Source organism: Symphodus melops (genome assembly GCF_947650265.1).
Source record: "Symphodus melops genome assembly, chromosome: 16".
Classification (NCBI taxonomy): Eukaryota; Metazoa; Chordata; class Actinopteri; order Labriformes; family Labridae; genus Symphodus; species Symphodus melops.
In genome coordinates, this window is record NC_136706.1 from 19,086,162 (window position 1) to 19,105,823 (window position 19,662).

At 40.5% G+C, this 19,662-nt stretch overlaps 1 protein-coding gene and 1 long non-coding RNA gene across 4 annotated transcripts; both read left to right on the forward strand.

The window, feature by feature from the left end:
- Positions 1-71: 71 nt before the first annotated feature.
- On the forward strand, positions 72-15,837 carry mamdc4 (MAM domain containing 4). 3 transcript variants are annotated; one of them, XM_079364855.1, is made up of 30 exons: positions 72-241; positions 971-1,141; positions 3,527-3,622; positions 3,982-4,143; positions 4,399-4,524; positions 4,785-5,018; positions 5,182-5,307; positions 5,620-5,775; positions 5,875-5,978; positions 6,151-6,306; positions 6,847-6,937; positions 7,041-7,157; positions 8,178-8,270; positions 8,372-8,509; positions 8,602-8,741; positions 9,117-9,225; positions 9,335-9,439; positions 9,853-9,987; positions 10,237-10,364; positions 10,562-10,778; positions 10,865-11,002; positions 11,339-11,466; positions 11,784-11,874; positions 12,316-12,465; positions 12,714-12,839; positions 12,995-13,119; positions 13,273-13,378; positions 13,900-14,096; positions 14,522-14,587; positions 15,104-15,837. In XM_079364855.1, the coding sequence occupies exons 2-30, from the start codon at positions 1,090-1,092 to the stop codon at positions 15,137-15,139; spliced, it is 3,648 nt and encodes a 1,215-aa protein (XP_079220981.1). In that variant the 5' UTR covers positions 72-241; positions 971-1,089; the 3' UTR covers positions 15,140-15,837. The 3 variants fall into 3 exon arrangements, with proteins under 3 accessions (XP_079220981.1, XP_079220983.1, XP_079220982.1); XM_079364857.1 differs by lacking the exon at positions 72-241 and having other exon boundaries at positions 887-1,141; positions 14,525-14,587; XM_079364856.1 differs by lacking the exon at positions 72-241 and having other exon boundaries at positions 887-1,141; positions 3,530-3,622.
- Positions 15,838-16,525: 688 nt separating this feature from the next.
- Positions 16,526-19,604, forward strand: LOC306837255. The gene is made up of 2 exons (XR_013780899.1): positions 16,526-17,045; positions 19,238-19,604. It is a non-coding gene; the product is annotated as an uncharacterized lncRNA (long non-coding RNA).
- The last annotated feature ends 58 nt before the right edge of the window (positions 19,605-19,662 follow it).

Consider the following 19,662-nt stretch of genomic DNA (forward strand, 5'->3'; position numbering starts at 1 on the left):
TAACAGCCCAAACTCAAACCACTGAGATATTAATCCACTGCAAAGTCCAGATGTTAATATGTTGGCAGTGGAGTTTCAGGCAAACCAAATGAACATTTCTTTCAAGCTGGGAGAATGATCACACGTAATAACTATCGCAATGATCTGTTCTTTTTAGTATCCAATGACAAAGAAATATTACGACCTCATCAACTGTTAGCATAGCTTGTCACATTTCCAATTGGTGCTGAAGAAGTGCACAGTGAGTTTGTGCCAGATGTTGAACTAAAAAAAGAAATGACGGTGTGTTAGCTTACTTAACACTTTATTGTCAATCATTATTTATGTTTTTTATATGTGGATATCTGACATCTTAACTCCTACGTGTGACAAAAAGAAAAAGACTTGAAGCTGCTCTTCCAATAACCTTTAGCTACACTAACGTGTGCTCTGAGGAGATGACTTTGATTACACTTAGTATCTGGATTGATTCAAGGAAATACAGTGTAGCTCAAATATGTTGGCAACAGTGGCCTGTTTAAGGTGTTTCAGATATCTTGTCTGGACATATGAAAGGGGGCAAAACGCCCCAGAGACAGAATTCTAGACAGGAGAGCTAATGTAAAGGCTAATGCAGTCTACTTAGCTGAACTAAGAGTTTGCTCTAATTAATTTTACTGTTGCAGGACATAAATAGATGCTTTGAGATAGCATCCCCTGCATGTAGTGTAAACCATGACGGAATAAAACATACTCATGTAGTTCATCCAAAAAGGCATACAGCATGAGACCTGCTCAGAAAAATCCTGATCTTAACTAAGTTTCCTTTTCTTATAGTATTCTTATGAAACACCATCAGTCCACGGGGCTGAACTGCTCTGAACATCTGTGGCGAGCTGCTACCTCTGTTAATGTGCAACACATGCATGTACAGTAGACGCTGCAAGAAATGGTCATATGGAGGACATTGTTTTACAATGGCTTGTTGCAGGTGCATGCTGGGGGAACTTAAAGTCCATGTTTTATCTCTGAGTGAGAGAGAAGAGATCAGAGTGAGCTGGCTCTCCAGATTGTGATCCAACTTCAGACTGGTCTGGTGGAAGAAGAAATATGTTTCACCCGAGGAGCTCAGGTCTCCTCCTGCTGCTGACTCTGCACTTTGGTAAGAACACATTTAGGCAGACTCTATTCAGACACTCTTGAGTTCAAAAGAAATAATAATTATTGTGAAGTCCTGCGCAGGAGAAAGTAGTGATGTCGACATGTGAGGGCTACAAAGATTAAACATTTTAAGTGGAGGTCTTGAGTCCCTACTTTTAACCACCTGAAGGAAAAAAACAACAAATGATACTAAACCACATGTCCAGATTAAGAGCCAGCTAGCTGTTCAATTGAGGCACTTTCTGTCTATGCTGATCACTTTCTCCCTCAGACAGAAGTGTCTCCAAAGCTGCATGCTGCTTTTCTGTGAATTTGATGGACGTTGCGATCATAATTGATCATTTTTTTCTACAAGTGAAAGTGCAGTGTGGTGGTTACCTTTAAACCTGTTAGGTTGACTGGATGTAGCTCAACTATAAATCATTGTAAAAATAAGTGAATTTATCGGTTATTTATTGGTTGGGCTTTGTGCCCCGTTGTGCAGAGGCTGTAGCCCTTGACGTGGGCGGCCTGGGTTTGACATCAGCCGGTCATTGCTCACTCTCACTCTCTCTCTCCTCAATGTCCAGCTCTTTGCACTGTCCTGTCTGGAGTAAAGGCACAAACATGCATCTTAAAAAAGGGAATGTGTATGCCTGGCTCATCTCACCAATCAAGTAAACAGCTGTTACATGATATGAATATTTAAAAGAAAACATAAGAGAAAGTAAGTAAGTGGTTAATTAATTCATGACAATACTTTAATTAGAACATCTATTATGGTCCTTCTGTATGAAGGGATTCTGTTGTCAAGTAGAAGTAGATCAGTCAGAATCCATAACAACCTTAATATATATATATTTCTAGAATCTTTCTTTGATCAGTGAAGGAGATTCTGAAGCTGCTCGACATGTTACTCCACTGTCACCTCACTGCTGTCACAACATGTGCTGGATGTTAGAGCGGAAACTTCTCCTCACAGTGAAACACGCACATGGTTACATGTTCCCGCTTTATCTCGTGTCTGATCTCCAGCTGTCAGGTCAGTGAAGCACAGAGGTTTGAGTCTCAGAGACCTTTGGATGCACGGATGGCATTCTGCTGGCTTTAAAACTGATCGCTTTTGTTTGGCCTTTGAGCCTGCTGGCATCAGTTGTTCCATAAAACACATGACAGTAATGAGTCCTGATAAGAGAGGGTTGGGGTTGAGTCATCTGGGCGATATAACAGACGCACTGATGGAATGTATTGAAGCACAATTACAAGTACTTGTTTGAATTGTACGTTTTCAGATCCTGTCATGGGTGACTGCTCTTATTTCAGAGAAAAATATCAACACCTCCCATACATTTATCCTCCACCAATACTCCTCACTCAACTTTAATTTATTTAGGAATTTTTGACTCTTAAGTCACCTCTCTCCGTTCTGCTTTGTAAGCTTGAACGTTTAGCTCCACATTTTGAACTCCACATTTCGAAAAGAAGCTGAACAAACAATCTGAAAATCCTCATATGTACTGAAGCTATCGACATCAGAACAAAATGTTAGCTCCATACATCGGGTGAAGATTGTGATGAAAAGTGTATAAAAGGGGCCAGGATGGCCTTGTTTTTAGGTTGCTTACCATGTCCAGAGGCCCCGTGTTCAAGTCTGACCTGTGGCCCCTATCCTGCATTCATACTGCATACTGTTAGCTCGCACACAGCTGGCTGATATTTTGACCTACTGTGTAAAAAAAAGAAAAAAAATCAGATGACAGTTAATGCACCTCTTCCAAATATTTATTTATTTAGCCCATAAAAACAAGTATACAGTAGTCATGTTTTGAAAATCAAAAGTATCTTTTAGCCACTTTCATTTAGTCAAAGTCGCTCTCAGATAAAGAAAGGTTGGAGAGCCCTGGTCTAAAGTAACACCTTGTGTCAGCCAGACGACCTCCAGTATCGATAATGCTGTTTTCAGATAAAGCCTTCAGTTTTCGGGACGTATCTATTTTTGTAAACTTTGTAGGGGACTATTCTTCAGATATTTGTTCATCTTACTCTGTGAAATGGTGATCTAGGTGGGACGCCCGTAGCCCAGTGGTTAATGCACTCACCCTATGTATGGAAGATGTGGTCCTATAAAGTGGGTGTCCCGATTTAAATCTGAGCTGTGGCTCCTTTCGTGCATGTCACTCCTCGCTCTCTCTCTGTGAAATAGATGTATTATATTTATACTGGATTTCTCTTTTTCTTTTAAAAAAGTGACGTAAAATGTGAAATAAAATGATAAGATGGACACATTTAGTTGAAATGAAAGTTGAGGACGAGGATGGTAATGACTGAGTTCATCACTCGCTGTGTTTTCAGTGTTCTCTTATAATTTAGTTTTTTGATACAAATCTACTTTTTGATTGTCTTATAGCAGCTGCTGGTTCTTGGTCTCAGCGGTGTGACGCTCCTGACAGGAAATGTGACTTTGTGTGTGATTGTACTGACTGCAGCGATGAGCAGGACTGTGGTGAGTCTGAAGAAATGTTTTTCAAATGATTATGACCCTGCTCCAAACTGAATCCTCAGTTGTTTAACTTTTCCCTGTCTTTGCTGACTTTAAAAATTTAAAGAGGCTGATGCCTCATCGAATAGTCTTTTTCAGTATTTGTGCATTTAATATACAGTATGTTCAAACCTGGCCGTCATGAGGGGGTAATGTTATGTCCTATTACAGCCAGGGAGGTAAAAAAGTACTTATTTGTCATCTGAACTGGGGTTTCTTTGCAGTGGGTGAAAAAGTAAATGATCCATGTGGATAAATGGAAAATAGTGGAAACATTTTAGTTATACAGCACAACAGTTAAATATTCCTCCTCCACGTTTAAGGCTACAGAGGGACTGGGTTTGAGTGTGACTTTGAGGATGCAGGGATGTGTGGATGGACCGACCAGTCCGTCAACGCAGCGTACAGCTGGGAGCGTCGTCAAAGAGGCGACACGCTGCCTGACAGCGGACCCTCCTCCGACTACACCACCGGGACAGCTACAGGTAACGCACAGCACAAACATGTGAGGAAGAGTAATGATCTGTATAGTCACAGGAGGAGATAAATACTATTGATAAATAAATGTAATTTAGTTGTCATTATAAAGTCCAATAAAATGACTCTGGATCAAGAACCATGTCCTACATTTGTTCATTTATTGAATAACGTGAAAGAAAGAAGGCAGTAAGGTCTGATTGCAAGGCAATAATAAAACGATGTACAAGTGAAATAAAAACATATAACATTTCCCCTCACAGGTTGGTTCATGGGAGTGAGCGCAGTGAAATCAGAGTCTCTCAGTACAGCGGTTTTAATCTCTCCAGAGATGAAACAGTCGTCACCAACCTGCCGCCTTCGACTCAGATATTTCCTGTGGGACTCAGGTACTGACCATAAGGGACTGAAGGTCCTCATTCAAACTGCCTGCTCTATAAAGCTTCTCTGTAACTGTAAACACAGTGTAAATGATGTGATTTGAGCTCATAGTCGCAGTATAGTATTTGTATTTTATCAGTTTTTATGTTTCCCTTTTTGTAAATGATATTGTTGGATTGTTTTTATAACGCTTCATGGTTGTGTTAACTCGAACATTACATTTCCAAAGCAGATGCTCTACTAACAAGTTTGTTTGTCCCCTTTGTAGGCCACACAGGTCTGGGCTCCACCCCCCTGTGGGCGTCCATACTTCGCCAGGACTCTCAGGAGGCTGCAGTGTGGCGTCCTGAGGCCACCAGTGTCCGCGGCTGGAGGGAGGCTACCATCTTCCTGGGCCGTATTCCCTCAACCTTTCAAATCCGTCTGAACTCAAAGCGCTCTCAGGGACAAAGGGGAGATGTGGCAATAGACCAGCTGGAGTTTTTGGACTGTGCTCTTCCCTGTAAGTCACTCAAAGAATCCCGACCATGTGCAGAACCTTTCTATTGAGTCTCGAGTCTGTCATCAAATAAAAGGACAAATCGGACTCTATGAATATATATTTTTAAATGACAGATACTTCAGAGGCATAACAATTGTTTTGTTTTTTTTAATTGCGTCACAAGCACCACACACTGGAGAGAGCTGCCCAGCTGGGATGATGGAGTGTGAAAATGAAGGCTGTGTGGAGCAGCAGCAGGTCTGTGACGGCACCGACGACTGTGGAGACGGGACTGATGAGAAACACTGTGGTGAGAATTCATCTGAAACACACACCTCTTTCATTTACTCATCATACGAGTCTGTGCGGATAGTGTAATAAAGATTACAATATGATACAATAAGGTACGAATCAAAACAATGAGATATGGTACGGATGTACATGACATTACGGTACGATGTGGTACGATACGATCAATACACTTTACTACTACTGGACTGTTGTGGTGCGCACATTTAGCTGCATTCATATGTGCATGAACAAACACAACCAATATCAACAAATAAATCCACACATAGGGATCAACAGTAAATGATGGTGGTGTGTTTACTTTGATCTCCAGGAGAATACAGACGCTGTGACTTTGAGGAGGACACGTGTGATTGGACTCTGGATTCACTGTCTCCTCTGAAATGGAAAAGAATGAATCAGGAAAATATCTCCATGATTGATCCTCTGAAGGGACCGGGCAGAGATCATTCCCACAACAGTGCATCAGGTATGTTTCACTGTTAGCTTGCTTTTTGAATAACGTTCAATCTTTTGGAAGTATATTTATGAAAAGATGAGTACATTATTATAATTATCATCCCTGTAGGTTACTTTCTGTACGTCACTGTCCCTGAGGTCGGTCTCACAACTGACTGGGCAGCTTTCCAAAGCCCCCGCCTCGAACCCACCAACAGTTCACATCCATGCAGAGTAAGTCTCAGGCCATTTCTCTTCACTTTACATTAACCTCAACTTTGTATTACTGAAAAAAAGCTCCTCCTTCAATTCTGATCTCTCATGTTTAAACCATATTAGTAAAAAAAAAATCTTTAAACCTTATTCAAACCTCATTTGGAACATTTGCTGTATCTCTCCACTGTAGATGGTGATGTACACTCACCAGTTTGGGCCGAGGTCTGGCGGTCTGACTGTGCTGGTGGCAGATGAGAAGATCTACCCCGCGTGGGAGAGGGGTGGAGCTCTGGGTGATGTTTGGGTGAAGGCAGAGGTGGAGATTGTCACTAATTCCACCTTTCAGGTTTGTGTTGCCTTAAACATGAATACACTGCAGATATTAAAAACCAAAGACTTGTTAATAAAAAGGAATAAGAGGGAAAATGATTAGACATTATGAGAAAAAGTTATTTTTAATATATCTTTATGCTGGAAGACAGACTACACATGAGCATGGCAGGAAGAGAAACCTTCTTTTAAGGCACTTCAATAACAAAACAATATCTGGAGGTCATTTTCTCTGTTACTTAATAATTGTAGGATGTTTGTTGTGCTTTACATTTAGCAGTGAAGAAACTGACTTTAAAAGAAGTAAAGGTCATCGAAAGCATGCACATGCGTTGGTTAATACTCATGGACACTTTACACAGCTGCCTCTGCCATCAGTGTGTGAATTTGAGTGAATGGGAGGTGTGACGTGACCTGCAAGTGCATTGAGTAGTTTGAAGACTAAAAGTGCTGTCCAAGCTCAAATCCATTTGACATTTACCATTTATCATGCCCTTTACCTGCTCTTTGTATTCTCCTTTTTTTATATCCATCCTCTGTTTAACAACTTTTGTAGATTCTATTCATGGCAGCAATCAGGGACTTTGATTACGGAGGCATTGCTGTCGACAGCATTGTGTTGTCCCCTGAATGCCGCCTTTCATCTGGTAATCCTTTTTAAAATAATGACTCCACATCTGCAAAGAATAAAAATGAATACTCTCAGTGGAGTGAATGATTTATGATCTGTGTTATCATCTTCCTGAACAGTGAATAACACCTGGGCAAATGAATTCCCCAAACCTCCTAAAGACCCGTGTACGACACCCGACCAGATGTGTAATTTTCATCCTGACTGTGCAGGAGACGAGGATGAGGCCAAATGTGGTGAGTCACATTGACCCAAGCTTTCTCAACCTCAGGCTCAAAACCCCACAGGGCGTCACATGGTATTCAAATTGAGTGAGCTGTCGCTCATGCTAAAACACAACAAATCTGCAGTCACTTTGTTTGTCTCAGTAATTCTCAAATGGTGAGTTGGGACCGAAGGTGGGTCACGAGCATGTGCCCAAAGTAAACCTGGTGTCAAACAGTTTGTCAATCACTTTTTTAAACATCTGTTTGTTCAGTTTAGTGCTTAGTCAGATGTTTTTCATTGCTACAAAACTAATGACGAAAGCTGCAAACAAAAAAAACCCTGCACATTTCACTTTAGATAATTCTGATTGGATAAAAAATATTACAGGTGTTGGTCAGGTTTTTTCAGGGAGGAAGTTAGTGGAGGGTTCTGAGGTTAGACGAGTTGAGTGTTTACTTTCAACACAGTAGAAAAAATGATCACCTGATCAATATAATGTTATAATTTTTTGGAATACGTTGTGAGGGGGTTTTTTTATGCACGGGGTCACCAGAGTTCTGTGAAGTCAAAGTGGAGGTTCAAGATAAACAAGGTTGAGAACCCTCTGCTTCACCAAGTAAACGTGCTGAGGACCTCTGTGACCACCAGGGGGCACTGCAATTCAGCAAGATAAAAGAGGCACCGCACATGAAAGTGTCTCTTGAGAGTAGTTTTTTAATATGAGCATCTGAATAAAAAAAGTTAAAGTGTGTTTTAATATAAAGACAACCAAACATCCAGCTCTGTGCTCTCTTATAATTTTTAGGTTGCATGAAGCAGTAACTTGTGTTTAGATGTATTGATATCTTCTTTAAAAGAACCCAAGCAGGATGACTACCAGTCTTTAATTTGCTGTGTTGGCCCTGACCTTTGTAAGTACTGTTTCATGCAGTGGATCTATAACGTGCAACACAAATGAAGGTCTTTAAAGAAAAGTGACAGTTTTAAATCAGAATAAAGCCTGATTATTCCTCACAATGACTTCTCTTCTTGATGAATCCTTCCTGTAGGGGATTTCTCTTACCCTGAGGGAAGCTCTGCCTGGACTGACAGCAGCATCGGGAATCAGGATTGGCTGCTGCATGTGAACTCCACTTCAAACGGTAACTGTCCTCCCTTTCCTTTTAAACTCTCAGCTACTGGTTCTGACATTCAACCATTAAAGAAGTAAAAATAAACGTGCTATTTTCTGAATCTTTCCCAGAGGAGTGCCTTTATGTATCTAAGGCTCCAGGCCAGCAGTTGACCGAGGCCCAGACACGGACCCCTCTCTTGGGGCCCTCCGGCCCCGCCTGCACCCTGAGCTTTGATTTTGCAGTGACAGGGAATCCAGATCACATCGGTAACTAAATGAACTTTTTATTCAGTCTTCTTTTTACATGATCTAACTTGACTCAGAGCTTATATTAGGACTCCCTTAACTCTGTGCTGCAGGTGAGCTGTCCGTCAGAGTGATTGACAGCTTATTGGGCATTCAGCCGAAGCTGTGGGAGTTCAGTGGGAAGACGGGGGTCGAAGAAGAGTCGTGGAGGCACGTGGATGTGCCTATAGGAGCCAGAAAACACCGCTTTCAGGTCAGCTTTCGTTTTAGGGCTGATAGAGACTGATGTAGTTTTTATGTGTGGGCTATATGTAGTGTTTGATTTGATGATCATAGTGGAGTCACTGGTACAAGTTAAACAACATTAACAGTAAGTCGGATTTAATTCTGCTGTCTATTTCTCACTCAGACTGAATATTTTTATCTGACAGAATAGTTTTGTTTTGATTTTGGCGACCCTTAGTTCTACATGATAATGGCTGTAGCCTGTAGTTAATACGCAATGGAAAAAAGACACATCTTTAGTTTGTTGTAAGAAAAGGGTAAATCTTATGGAAATGGAAATAAAAAAGATTTCTCTGTAAATGTTGAGGTGTTTGAAAGTCTCTCCTTGTTTTGTCTGAACTAGCTCGCCTTTGAAGCTCGTGCTGTCAAACTTTGTTCCTGCGCCAAGATGAAAGTGAAAGAGGTTCACTTTGCAGGCTGTCATGCCGACTATGTTCCATCATCTCCCACAGGTAACAATAAAAACGACTTAATGCGCTCACATAATAAAAAATATATATTCCTTAACTGTGAGTGTCTCAATTATTAGATTAATCGTTATTACTTATTTATGTTTGCCAGAACTGTCCTGTAACTTTGAAGATGGACTGTGTGGCTGGTTTCAGGACAACAGCGACAGCTTTGACTGGACAGTGCTCGATGGGATGGACCACACCATCGGGATAGGTACAATTATTCAAAGGGTTATGATTAGTCACTTGTTAGAAATGTAGAGTAATGTATCATAATGTTACACATGTTTTCTGCCTCTAATATAAGATATATATTTTTTTAATGTTTAATGTTCTGTAGAAGCTTTTTTTCTCCTTCGATAGTACAGAAACATGAATTTATGAGGGGGTTAAAATAAGTTTAGGACCAAATTTTGCAGCCTTTCAGCATTTGTTTTCGGATAAGGACATTCGGGCTAAGACTTCCTGTTCTGTGTGCTGGTCCTTATTTACAGTCTGGTTAGCAACAAGACTTTTAACTGCTAACTATGTTAAAAACAGGACCATAACACAACAGTATAAAGTCACTGTTTCATGTGCGAGGAAAAATCCAAATAAGTAGCAAGCTGTCCTTCTGTTGACATCCAGGCAGAAGCCTCAGCGTGGACATGTGGAGTCCTTCTCTCCGCGGTGCGTTCGGGCGCTTGGTCTCAAACACTCAGTTAGCAGGACCCACAGATCACTGCCTGACCTTCTTCTACAAACTCTACGGGCCAAACACAGGTGAGTGTGAGAGTCAGTGGGAAGCTTTAATAATCAAGCGTCTGATTCTCTACACCTTTCTTAGATGTAGTTTATGGCTAAAAAGTCCTTCATGTTGATAATCAGCTGTCCTGTTCCTGTGTATATCAGGATTCATTTATGAGTAACTGTTTTAAAATGGCACATGCTGTATAATTATTTTGAAAATGATTGTGTTTGCCTTCTCACACACACATTGCCCCCTCCTCCTAAAAAACGGGTTTTGTCCAGGTGCTCTGAATGTGAAGGTGTTAGATAACAAAGGCTATGAGAGGATCCTCTGGACTCGCAGCGGGGCTCATGGCAACATGTGGCATGAAGCTCACTGCCCTGTACCGCACCAGCTCGTCAACTTCAGGGTATGCTATATCTGCACCTCCAAAACAATGGCTCAAAATTCATGTCAAAGGGGGGAGATTTAAAGGAGGCCTTCCTGTGTTTTTACAGTGTTGTATAGTTTGGATTTTTTTCAGACGCAAGCAGTTAAAAAACATATTTTGAAGTTTATGTCCTGTCTTTCCACATCACCCGTTAAACATGTTCGACCCACCACCAGCTGATGTTTGAAGCCGTTCGCTCTGGGTTTGACGGGCGTGTGGCCATAGACGATGTGACTTTTTTGAGCGGTCCTTGCGCTGCACCGAGGATGTGTTCCTTTGAAGGTCAACAATGCGGGTATAGCACCTCTGGTAAAGTTCAGTGGCTGCACCGCAGCAGGAACACTACCACCCTGACTGGACCTGAAACAGATCACACGCTGGACACCGAACATGGTGAGAGAGAATACTATTAAATAATGGTCATACTGTAACGTACATGCAGAGCACTAAGTGGCAGTTCATGTGCTTTGGATGCTCAGGTTTCTACATGATGGCTAACAGCGATGCAGACATCCTTCCTTCGGGTGGTAAAACAGTCCTCACCTCCCCTCTTCATAAAGGAACCACCAAGACTGAGTGCGCCCATTTCTGGTATTACATGGGAGGAAAGAACCCCGGTGAGCAAACACACACACACACAGACACTCGCCGGCTCAGTGGAAGAGTTGGTCGTCTCTCGATCAAAAGTTTGAGGGTTTGATCCCCAGCTCCTGCAGCCACATGCCCGATGTGTATTTGAGTACTTGGCCAAGTACTCAAACCACTGCTTCAGCCGCGGTGTATAAACGTGTACGAATAAGTTTAGTTAACATAGCAGCCTCTTCCATCGGTGTGTGAATGGGTGAATGTGACATGCAGTGTAAAAGCACTTAATACGCAAAATAGCGCTATACAAGCTCACGTTCAATACAAATAATTTCAAAAAGATCAACCTTACTGCTTGTTGTTTGTAGGCTCTCTGACTTTGTATATGAAGCCGGTGAAGGGAGAGAGAGTGAAGATCTTCTCTGACAGTTCAAACCAGGGAAAGGTCTGGCGCCATGGCAATGGCAACATCACCAGTGACCTTGTGGACTGGCAGGTAAAGAGAGCAAACCTCACAGAGGCACACTTTCAAGTAGTATGAATTTGCACTATATAAATAAAGATTTCATATTTTATTCAATTAGAACACATGTATTAGATAATGCATCAAAAATGATTGTCTTCCATTTTTTTCATATGGCTTTAAAATATACACATCAGACTTCAGTTATTGAGATGAATACATCAACTTTTTATTTCTCCGTCAGAATCTATGATGCCAACTTCAAAACAATTTTCCATTAGAGAACAGTTGCGTGTGAATGTGCAGAGTCTGTAGCTGCAGTTGATGTTGTGCATGGTTGTGCTCTGCAGTTGGAGTTTGAGGTGGTGGGAGCTGGAGGCAAAGGGACTCACATTGCAGTTGATGACATCTTCCTCTCTGCTCACCCATGTGAAGATCGAGGTTTGTATCTTCAAACTGAAAACAAACATACCAGCAGACATGCAAGTTTGCAGGTCCATCAAAACGAATAGTGGCAGTGTAGCACCTTTGCATGCTCTTTTTGTAGACTGATAAAAGGGACTAGTACCTTGAGTTTAAATGCCACAGTGTCTGAGCTTTTACAGCTTCAGTGTGACGAGTTCAGTTTGTTGGTCTAACAGGATGAAATGAATATATTTTACGACAACCCCTATAAAGCTTCTGCTCACTCATTTTTGGTCCTTCTGCAACCTTTAGTTGGAATTTTAGTTGGAAAAATTACTCTTAACATTTAAGAACATTAAAAACCTCAGCATTAACACCTAAATGTTTTATCTTTATTGAGGATTTTTACAATTGTAGTTGTAAAATATGATCGCTTTGTGTTTTTCGATCACATCTTTATCCTGTTGTTTCTCTCAGGTTCTAAGTGCAGTCTGGAGAGAGGGATGTGCAGCTGGAGCAACACCCAGAACGTCAAAGTAGACAAAATTGACTGGGAGCTGACGAGTCAGGAGGCAGAGAAGCACTACCCTGTCCCATCTGCAGACCACACGCTGGGCACAGAGAGAGGTAAGCCACAGCGCCAACACAGGGACAGGCCTGCTGCTGTGGATATCTTTAAAAAAAGCTACATACAATACACCAGTTGTCTTGAATTAAATAAACCTGTCTTGTGTAGATTAATGTGAGTGCACGGACAGAAATGTTACTACAGTGTTACTAACTGAATTATAATTAACTTGTTTAAAATGTACATTAAAATAAAATACAAAATAAAATAAAAAAGTGTTAAATACCTTTCTTTTCCCTTCTGCCAGGTCACTTCCTGTTTCTTTCAAGTAGCAACCGGACAGCATCCAATCAAAATGCTCAGTTGCTGAGCCCTCACCTGCCGCCAACTAAGGGAACCTGTCTGAAATTCTGGGCCTACAAACCGTACTCATGTAAGAATCAAGGTGGAACGTTGACTTTTGAACTTGGTTCATCTCTGGCCTGTTAATGTTAATGTAAAGTCATATGAGTCCTCAGACCTGTTAGGATGTGGTCTGGATGTTAAGGATGATATTTCATGGGAACCCACTGATCTGTATGTTTGCAGCGGACTGCGAGCTGAGGGTGTTGAGGCTCTCTGAAGGTCTGCCCCGTCAGCTGCTGTTGGTGGGTGAAGTGGGGGGACCGTGGAGACGCTTTGATGTCAACATAACGTCGACAGAGGAATACCAGGTCAGACTCTTACGTTCAAGAAGACACATGAGTAAAAAGTGATTTTCTTGTGCAGTGTTTTGTTTTTTGTTTTTTTACCCAGGGAACCATGTGCAGAAAAATAAACGTTATCATTCACGCTAATTAAAAAGACTAACCTTTTTTTGTGAACAGATTGTGCTTGAAGGAGTGAAAGGAGTGTCAGGCATCGTAGCTCTGGATGATATTGAGTACACTGTTGGAATCAACTGCGCTAAAGAAGTCACAGATCCACTGACAAGTAAGATCTGCAAGTGCTTATACAGAATTGGAAGCCCATACATGCTGTAGCTAACAGAATATTTGCTTATTGTATTGCTTATATTTGCTTATTTTCTGTTTTATTTGATAATGTTAGACTTATTTTTTGGGATGTTTTGGACTACTGGAATTTTTAAGAAAAAGAAAAGATTATTCCTCGGAAGAAATATCAAGATGTTTCCCTTGTTCACTTAATTAAGAAGCAAACAAACTAGAAGTTAGACTAGCTTAGCATGACGATTGTAAGTGGGACACTGTTAGGTTATAAAAGCTGTCAGATGCAATAACATGTTTTTCTTCTTGGCTCATTTATTTTGCACTCATTCTTGTCCACTTACTTCGGGTTCATTATAACATTTTCATTTAAACATTAAGATTTCAATGAGATTTATTTGTGCTTTTTATTATTTCGTGTAAATGAACTTGTGAGGATGGCTATGTTCAAATTAAATTGTCCTATTGTCATTGAAAGAAATGAAAAGTTTTCCATCCTCCCTGTAGCATCACCAAAGGGAGACAACGCTGGCGGGATTGCAGCATCGGTCATCGTGGTCCTGTTGCTGATCGCCACACTGATCGCCCTGCTGATTTACTACCTGCGAACCAAAAAGAAAGTCAGCACCGGGAACAATCTATCGTCAACATCTTCCTCAGCTGCTGTTGGTATCAGTAATGACCTGTATGAGTCAGACGTCACAGTGAGTAAAGCTAACATTCAAACCTGTAACAACAATGTTACAGGTTTGAATGTTGAAAACACTTTAGTCACATTTATTCCATCGGTACTAAAGGATTATCATTGTATGTAACACCTTCTTAAACTCAGAGTTAAGTCATCTGGTTTGATCGGATACAATGTCTTTGTAGCTTCTTATTGTTTTTAGGATTTATTTGGGGTCTTTTTGTGCCGTTATTGTCAAGACGGAACAGTTGGTAGTGTCAGAAATCAGGGAGAAAGAGAGTGGGGAATGTTGGAAGATTAGAAAAGAGCTAATCAAGCTCAAGTTTGTTGAAATGAATCAAATGAATGAACACGTGAAAGGTCTTGATTTTCTGCTTCCATTAACGCAGCATGCATTGTTTTAAATGTCACTGACTAATTATTTCCTCGTGCTCACTTCAGCAGAACCATGTGAGAGTGCCACCCACACAAAACCATCCAATGGCAGCTGGCTTCAATAATGTCCATGTAAGTATACATTACTACAAGTGTGTGTTATCTTACAGTAAGCTCTAATAATAAACACGGCCATCCATAATCTCCTTTACTCTGAAAATATGGCAGAATAAAGCGAGTTTGGAGTCCTACATTATTGAAAACTACATCTCACCTATATTTCAAATAAAAATGTCATGATGATTGATTGATTATTTTTCTGTCTAACACATATTGTTATTCTTATTCTGATCATTTATTCTGTCTTTATCTAGTGAGCTAAAAGGCACTGAGGATCAGACTGAAGAGTTTAGTCTCAGGCAGATTAGCTCCAGGAATCCACTAATGTTAAGAAAAAGAATTTCTGTGCTGTTTATTCTAGGCTTTAGGACACATTACTTTTGTTTTCCATCGCTCACTCAATACTACACAAAGATTTACAAACAACTTTAAAATATCACTCCTCCCTTGTCACTTCATGAACAGATTCATTAGAGTTGTACTCTCTGACACATGGACTCAACCGCTCTTATTTCTGTGTTTCTGCAGGTCTATGATGATGTCAGAGAGATGGAGGTGGCGTGAGACAGATGGAGAGGTGTTCGTGCCACCTAAAGGTGGCTTTGTAAAAGAAAGGGGATATCACAGCAGAAGAACTGCTTGTGTCACCCTGACATGATACAGATACACACACACACACACACACACACATACATTCTTCGCAACAGACACGCATACATACATTCCAAGCATAGTCCACATACTGAAACACTGCTGAAGGCCTGCAGCTGCAGCAGACACCTTGCAGGGTCACTACTTTCTGCCTGTGGATGTTCAGACGGGAGTCAGAAGAAGTAGTTTAACTTTCTGAAATTGAGACCGGGCATGATCCTTGAATGATCATAAGAGGCTGCATGAAGTTTTAGGATCCATCTTTAAGAAAGTTCCAACAGTTAGATGTTGCAACACACAGGTTTGGCTTCTTTATGTATGACTTTTATTGTGGAAAACCCTTCTTGAAGTCAATTGAGTCGATCTTTGTAAGCCTGTCTGCTGCATAGAAGCCTTCACTAGCTCTGAAGGAACTTTGTGAGGAAAATAAGTCTTTAAACCTCAGAACTCACATTTACATCAGAAAGCCTGACCTGGGGGCCCAGGGCTAAGATGTGATTTTTAATGAAGTACACTGTTTACTTTACTCAAATTAAGGACTAAATGTCACAATGGCTTTGCCTCTGATCTGCCTGCAATGATCTCCAAATGTTATCGAGATGTGTGCATTGTTGTTGGAAAAAACAGTAGAAAGAAGAGAATGACAAACAGAAATATAGAGCTTACAGAGGAAATCAACAGCTAATACTGCTGTTTGGAGAAAGACTGCAGCAGAATAAACCAATTATTGGAGAAGGAGGGCTTACTTTACTCCACAGAATCAAAGGGAGCTCCAATGATTAAAGAATTCAAGTTGAGCATCAAAACACCAGTGTCAATTGTCTCTTCATTGAGTCATACAATGTTGAAAAAAACTTCTTTAGCTCATTTAATGACATATTGAGATGTTTTGATTGAATCTATGTGTCCTCATGAAGTCTTGCCAGTCATGACTGTTGGTATGAGATGTTTAACAGAGATTTGAATTAAGATTGATAAAAATAAAATTAAAAAATAATAATATTGAGAACTTATGTTAACCGCTTCAATTACTCAATACATATCTGGTTGAGCCTTTTAACAAAACAAAATAACTTTAATGTAAGGATAGACTGTTTTTCTTTATAAAAGCCCATAACCAAATAAGCAAGGTGTTAAGAATGAATATATTGTGTAAATGTAATACAGTTAATACAAGAAATACACGAAGAAAGAAAGAAATAATAGGTACATTTGCTTGGAGAACATTGGTTACAACCTGTGTCAGAGGATGAATACTAGACTAAAGTAAATATGCTTACATTTTTTGGTGGCTCACGTCTCAGTAGAGGGGATGACGACATCATGTCCTTAGCAACGGTGGCGTCTCTACGGCAACATCCTCCGATGTCCCCTCTCTGCTGTTGTCACCGCGACTCTCAGCTGTTATCAGTAAGACAGAGAGAAAATCATCATTTTCCCTGATTTTGATTTTGGAGAATGTGTTGAATAGACTGGTGCACGAGCGCCTGGAGGAGCAGCCGCGTGTGATCAAGTGTTTCAAGTTAAGTGGGACTTGGAGACGAGGAGCCTCTCTCCCTTGTCGTCTTTGATAACCTCTCTTCCTGCAGAAAAACGATAGTCCGGTATTCCGACTGCAGCCTGCTTTTCACTCTCATCCAGACCGTCTGATCAGCAGCTGCCGGGTCTCATCCAGCGGCGCGTGCGTAATGGATCCTGCCGTGCTCATCTTCTTGTTGTACGTGATGATCGCGCACGAGCTAATCAGCGGCTGGATGCACTATAGAAGACAGAGCACCAAGCCCCACAACCGAGCTGATGGACCGCTGCTGCGCTCCAGGTGTGTATTTATGTGCGCGTTTGCGCGTGTGTGTACGTGTATGTGTGTCTCAGACAGGATTCGCTGCTAAAAGAGACATGATATAGACGATCTGGTGCTTGAAATGTCCCCACTGCAAACCTTTTATTTACATTTTACCTCTTAGTTTAGCAATAAGCAATTGATAAAGGCAAACAAACATGTAAAAAGAACATTAAGACAGTTGAGAGTTGAGCCTGTATGGAGGTTCTTCCTCGACCTAAAATGATGCTGCTCTCTCAATTTTATTTTATTGCTTTTCAATGTCTCATAGCTCTCTCAGTTGATAGAACATTTTCCCTCACTCTATAACTAGAATTTAAAAAAAAAAAACTCTTTACAATTTAATTTATAAGGATCAATAAATTCTGATCAAGCAATTTGCAATATTGAGGCTATAGGCCTACTGTAAATGTTATATTGGATAACTAGTACATTTAACCTGGATTTACAGCAAGTAATCACATATATTTACTGTTTTCAGTTTGTATTGCTTAGACTGCAGTTTCTGAGTCTTCATGAATTAAATATACTTTTTTGATTTCCTCGATGTCTGTTTGCAGCAAGCACACATTCAAAACATTGTTATGGACAGCTCTCACCCCGGCTTTCATCTGTTTGACCTGTTGCCCTCTGGCAGACTTTGCAGGTCAGAGTTTGGACAAAACGGACTCAAGAACAGTTTCTTCACCAGAGCCATAACCACACTGAACCTGGACATATACACACAGACGCAAGCACACACTCAGATGTGAATACACGCACGCACACACACACACACACACACACACACACACACACACACACACACACACATACATGCATACATACATCCCTGTAACCTGGCAAGTGCAAAATCTACTTCTGTATTTATTTAATATCTGCTCTCTGGCAAGACATGTTTATCCTACCTCATGTAAATACTCTACACATACTCTGCAAAATAACTGAATGAGAGTTCTTGTTGTTTTGTGGATGACTTGTGTGCACTTTAAGGTGAAGCTTTAATGTCGTTGTACAAACTTATAATGACAATAAAGACATTCTATCTATTCCCAATGCCAACAGGGTAACACCTAACTACTGTATTTCCCTGTCGTTTTTAGAACATTTACAAGTAACAGATGGGTAATTGTGTTTTCCTTAAGTAAAGTAAAATATTGGCTCACAAACTGTCCACCACTGTCGTATGCCTACGGTGTTGAGGTTTGGCTTCTGAACAGGACGATCAAGTTCTTCCACACCAAAGTTGACAAACCTATTTTCCATGGAGCAGACTTCAGTGGAGCTTTGTGGTGTTACAATAGGACAGAAACAATAACAGGCTCTGGCCTGAAAGTCAGTTATGTTTTAAGAACAAGGTACCTTTAACCAAATCATGGAAACAACTGCTGACCAGAAAAACTGTGAAGTAGTGGGACATTGCTGTGTGAGCAGTGCTGGAGTTTTACAGAAATCCTCTTGACTTTGCAGTAAAATAGGTGACTCAGGGTAGTTGTAAAGAAGTGATATGTTTCCTCTGCTAATTATCTGTTTGAGATGTAGCCTTGAGCCTAACTTAGACTTAGAGACTTAGACTGAACTTTATTGATCCTTTTGGGATGACTCCCTCAAGGAGATTTAGGTTCCAACAGCATATACTAACTTAGACTTAAACTTTCTTTGTTGTCATCCAAACTTGAAATTTACAGTGTGGATAACAAGGGAGTTTTGTTCTATTGGCTCGTTGTAGTGCAGGATAAAAAACAGCAGCAAGTATTTACATAAGGTAAGTAGTATATACAAAATAAGGTGCAGATAAACATAGCTATCAAAAGAAAAGCTTTGTGAAATTACTATACAGATAAATATTTTGCACGTTTTTTTAATGTATTTTATATTGTCACTTTTACAGTTACTTACCAAACGTTACATTCATCATCATTTAAATGATATTTTATACACAAGTTGTATGTAACCCTTGTTCTAAAATTCAATTAATAATTTCAATGATGACACAAGATCATATTTGCACGTGTTCATGAACTGGGCGTCAGATATTTGTTGCCAGTAATTTCATGTAATTGGATGATCTTGTTAAACTTTAATTATATAATAGACACCCACTTCTATGCAGAGATTAAAGTTGTTTGTTCCTGTTGTTCCTGTTGTAATCAGCTGTACCTTCTCCTCAGTGCTCGGGTGTGTCAGGGAGCCTGGAGGGCCAGCAGCCTGTCTGTCGGGACAGACAGGGGAGGGAGGGACCTGAGGAAGAGCGGACGCATTGTGAGAAAAGCCTGATCGAAACTTGTTAAAGACGAACTTCGACTTCATCTCCAACACGCCTGATCCAGCTCACCTTGCCTTTTCTTTCAATGGTACATCGCGCCTTTGAAATCCAAGCTTAATCCAAAAGACAAGTGGACTTTGATTCAAGGTCCAGTTAAAGTCCAGTTGCTTCAAAATACCTTGACCTGGATGACTGAGGACCTTCACAAACATAGGGCATTTGAACCATTTACTACTGTATTTTTTTTTCACATAAAAGATTGCTGACATGGAGTTGTGAAATAAATCATGCTGCAGATGTCCAAATTGTGAAAAAGATAAAACAGGGTCA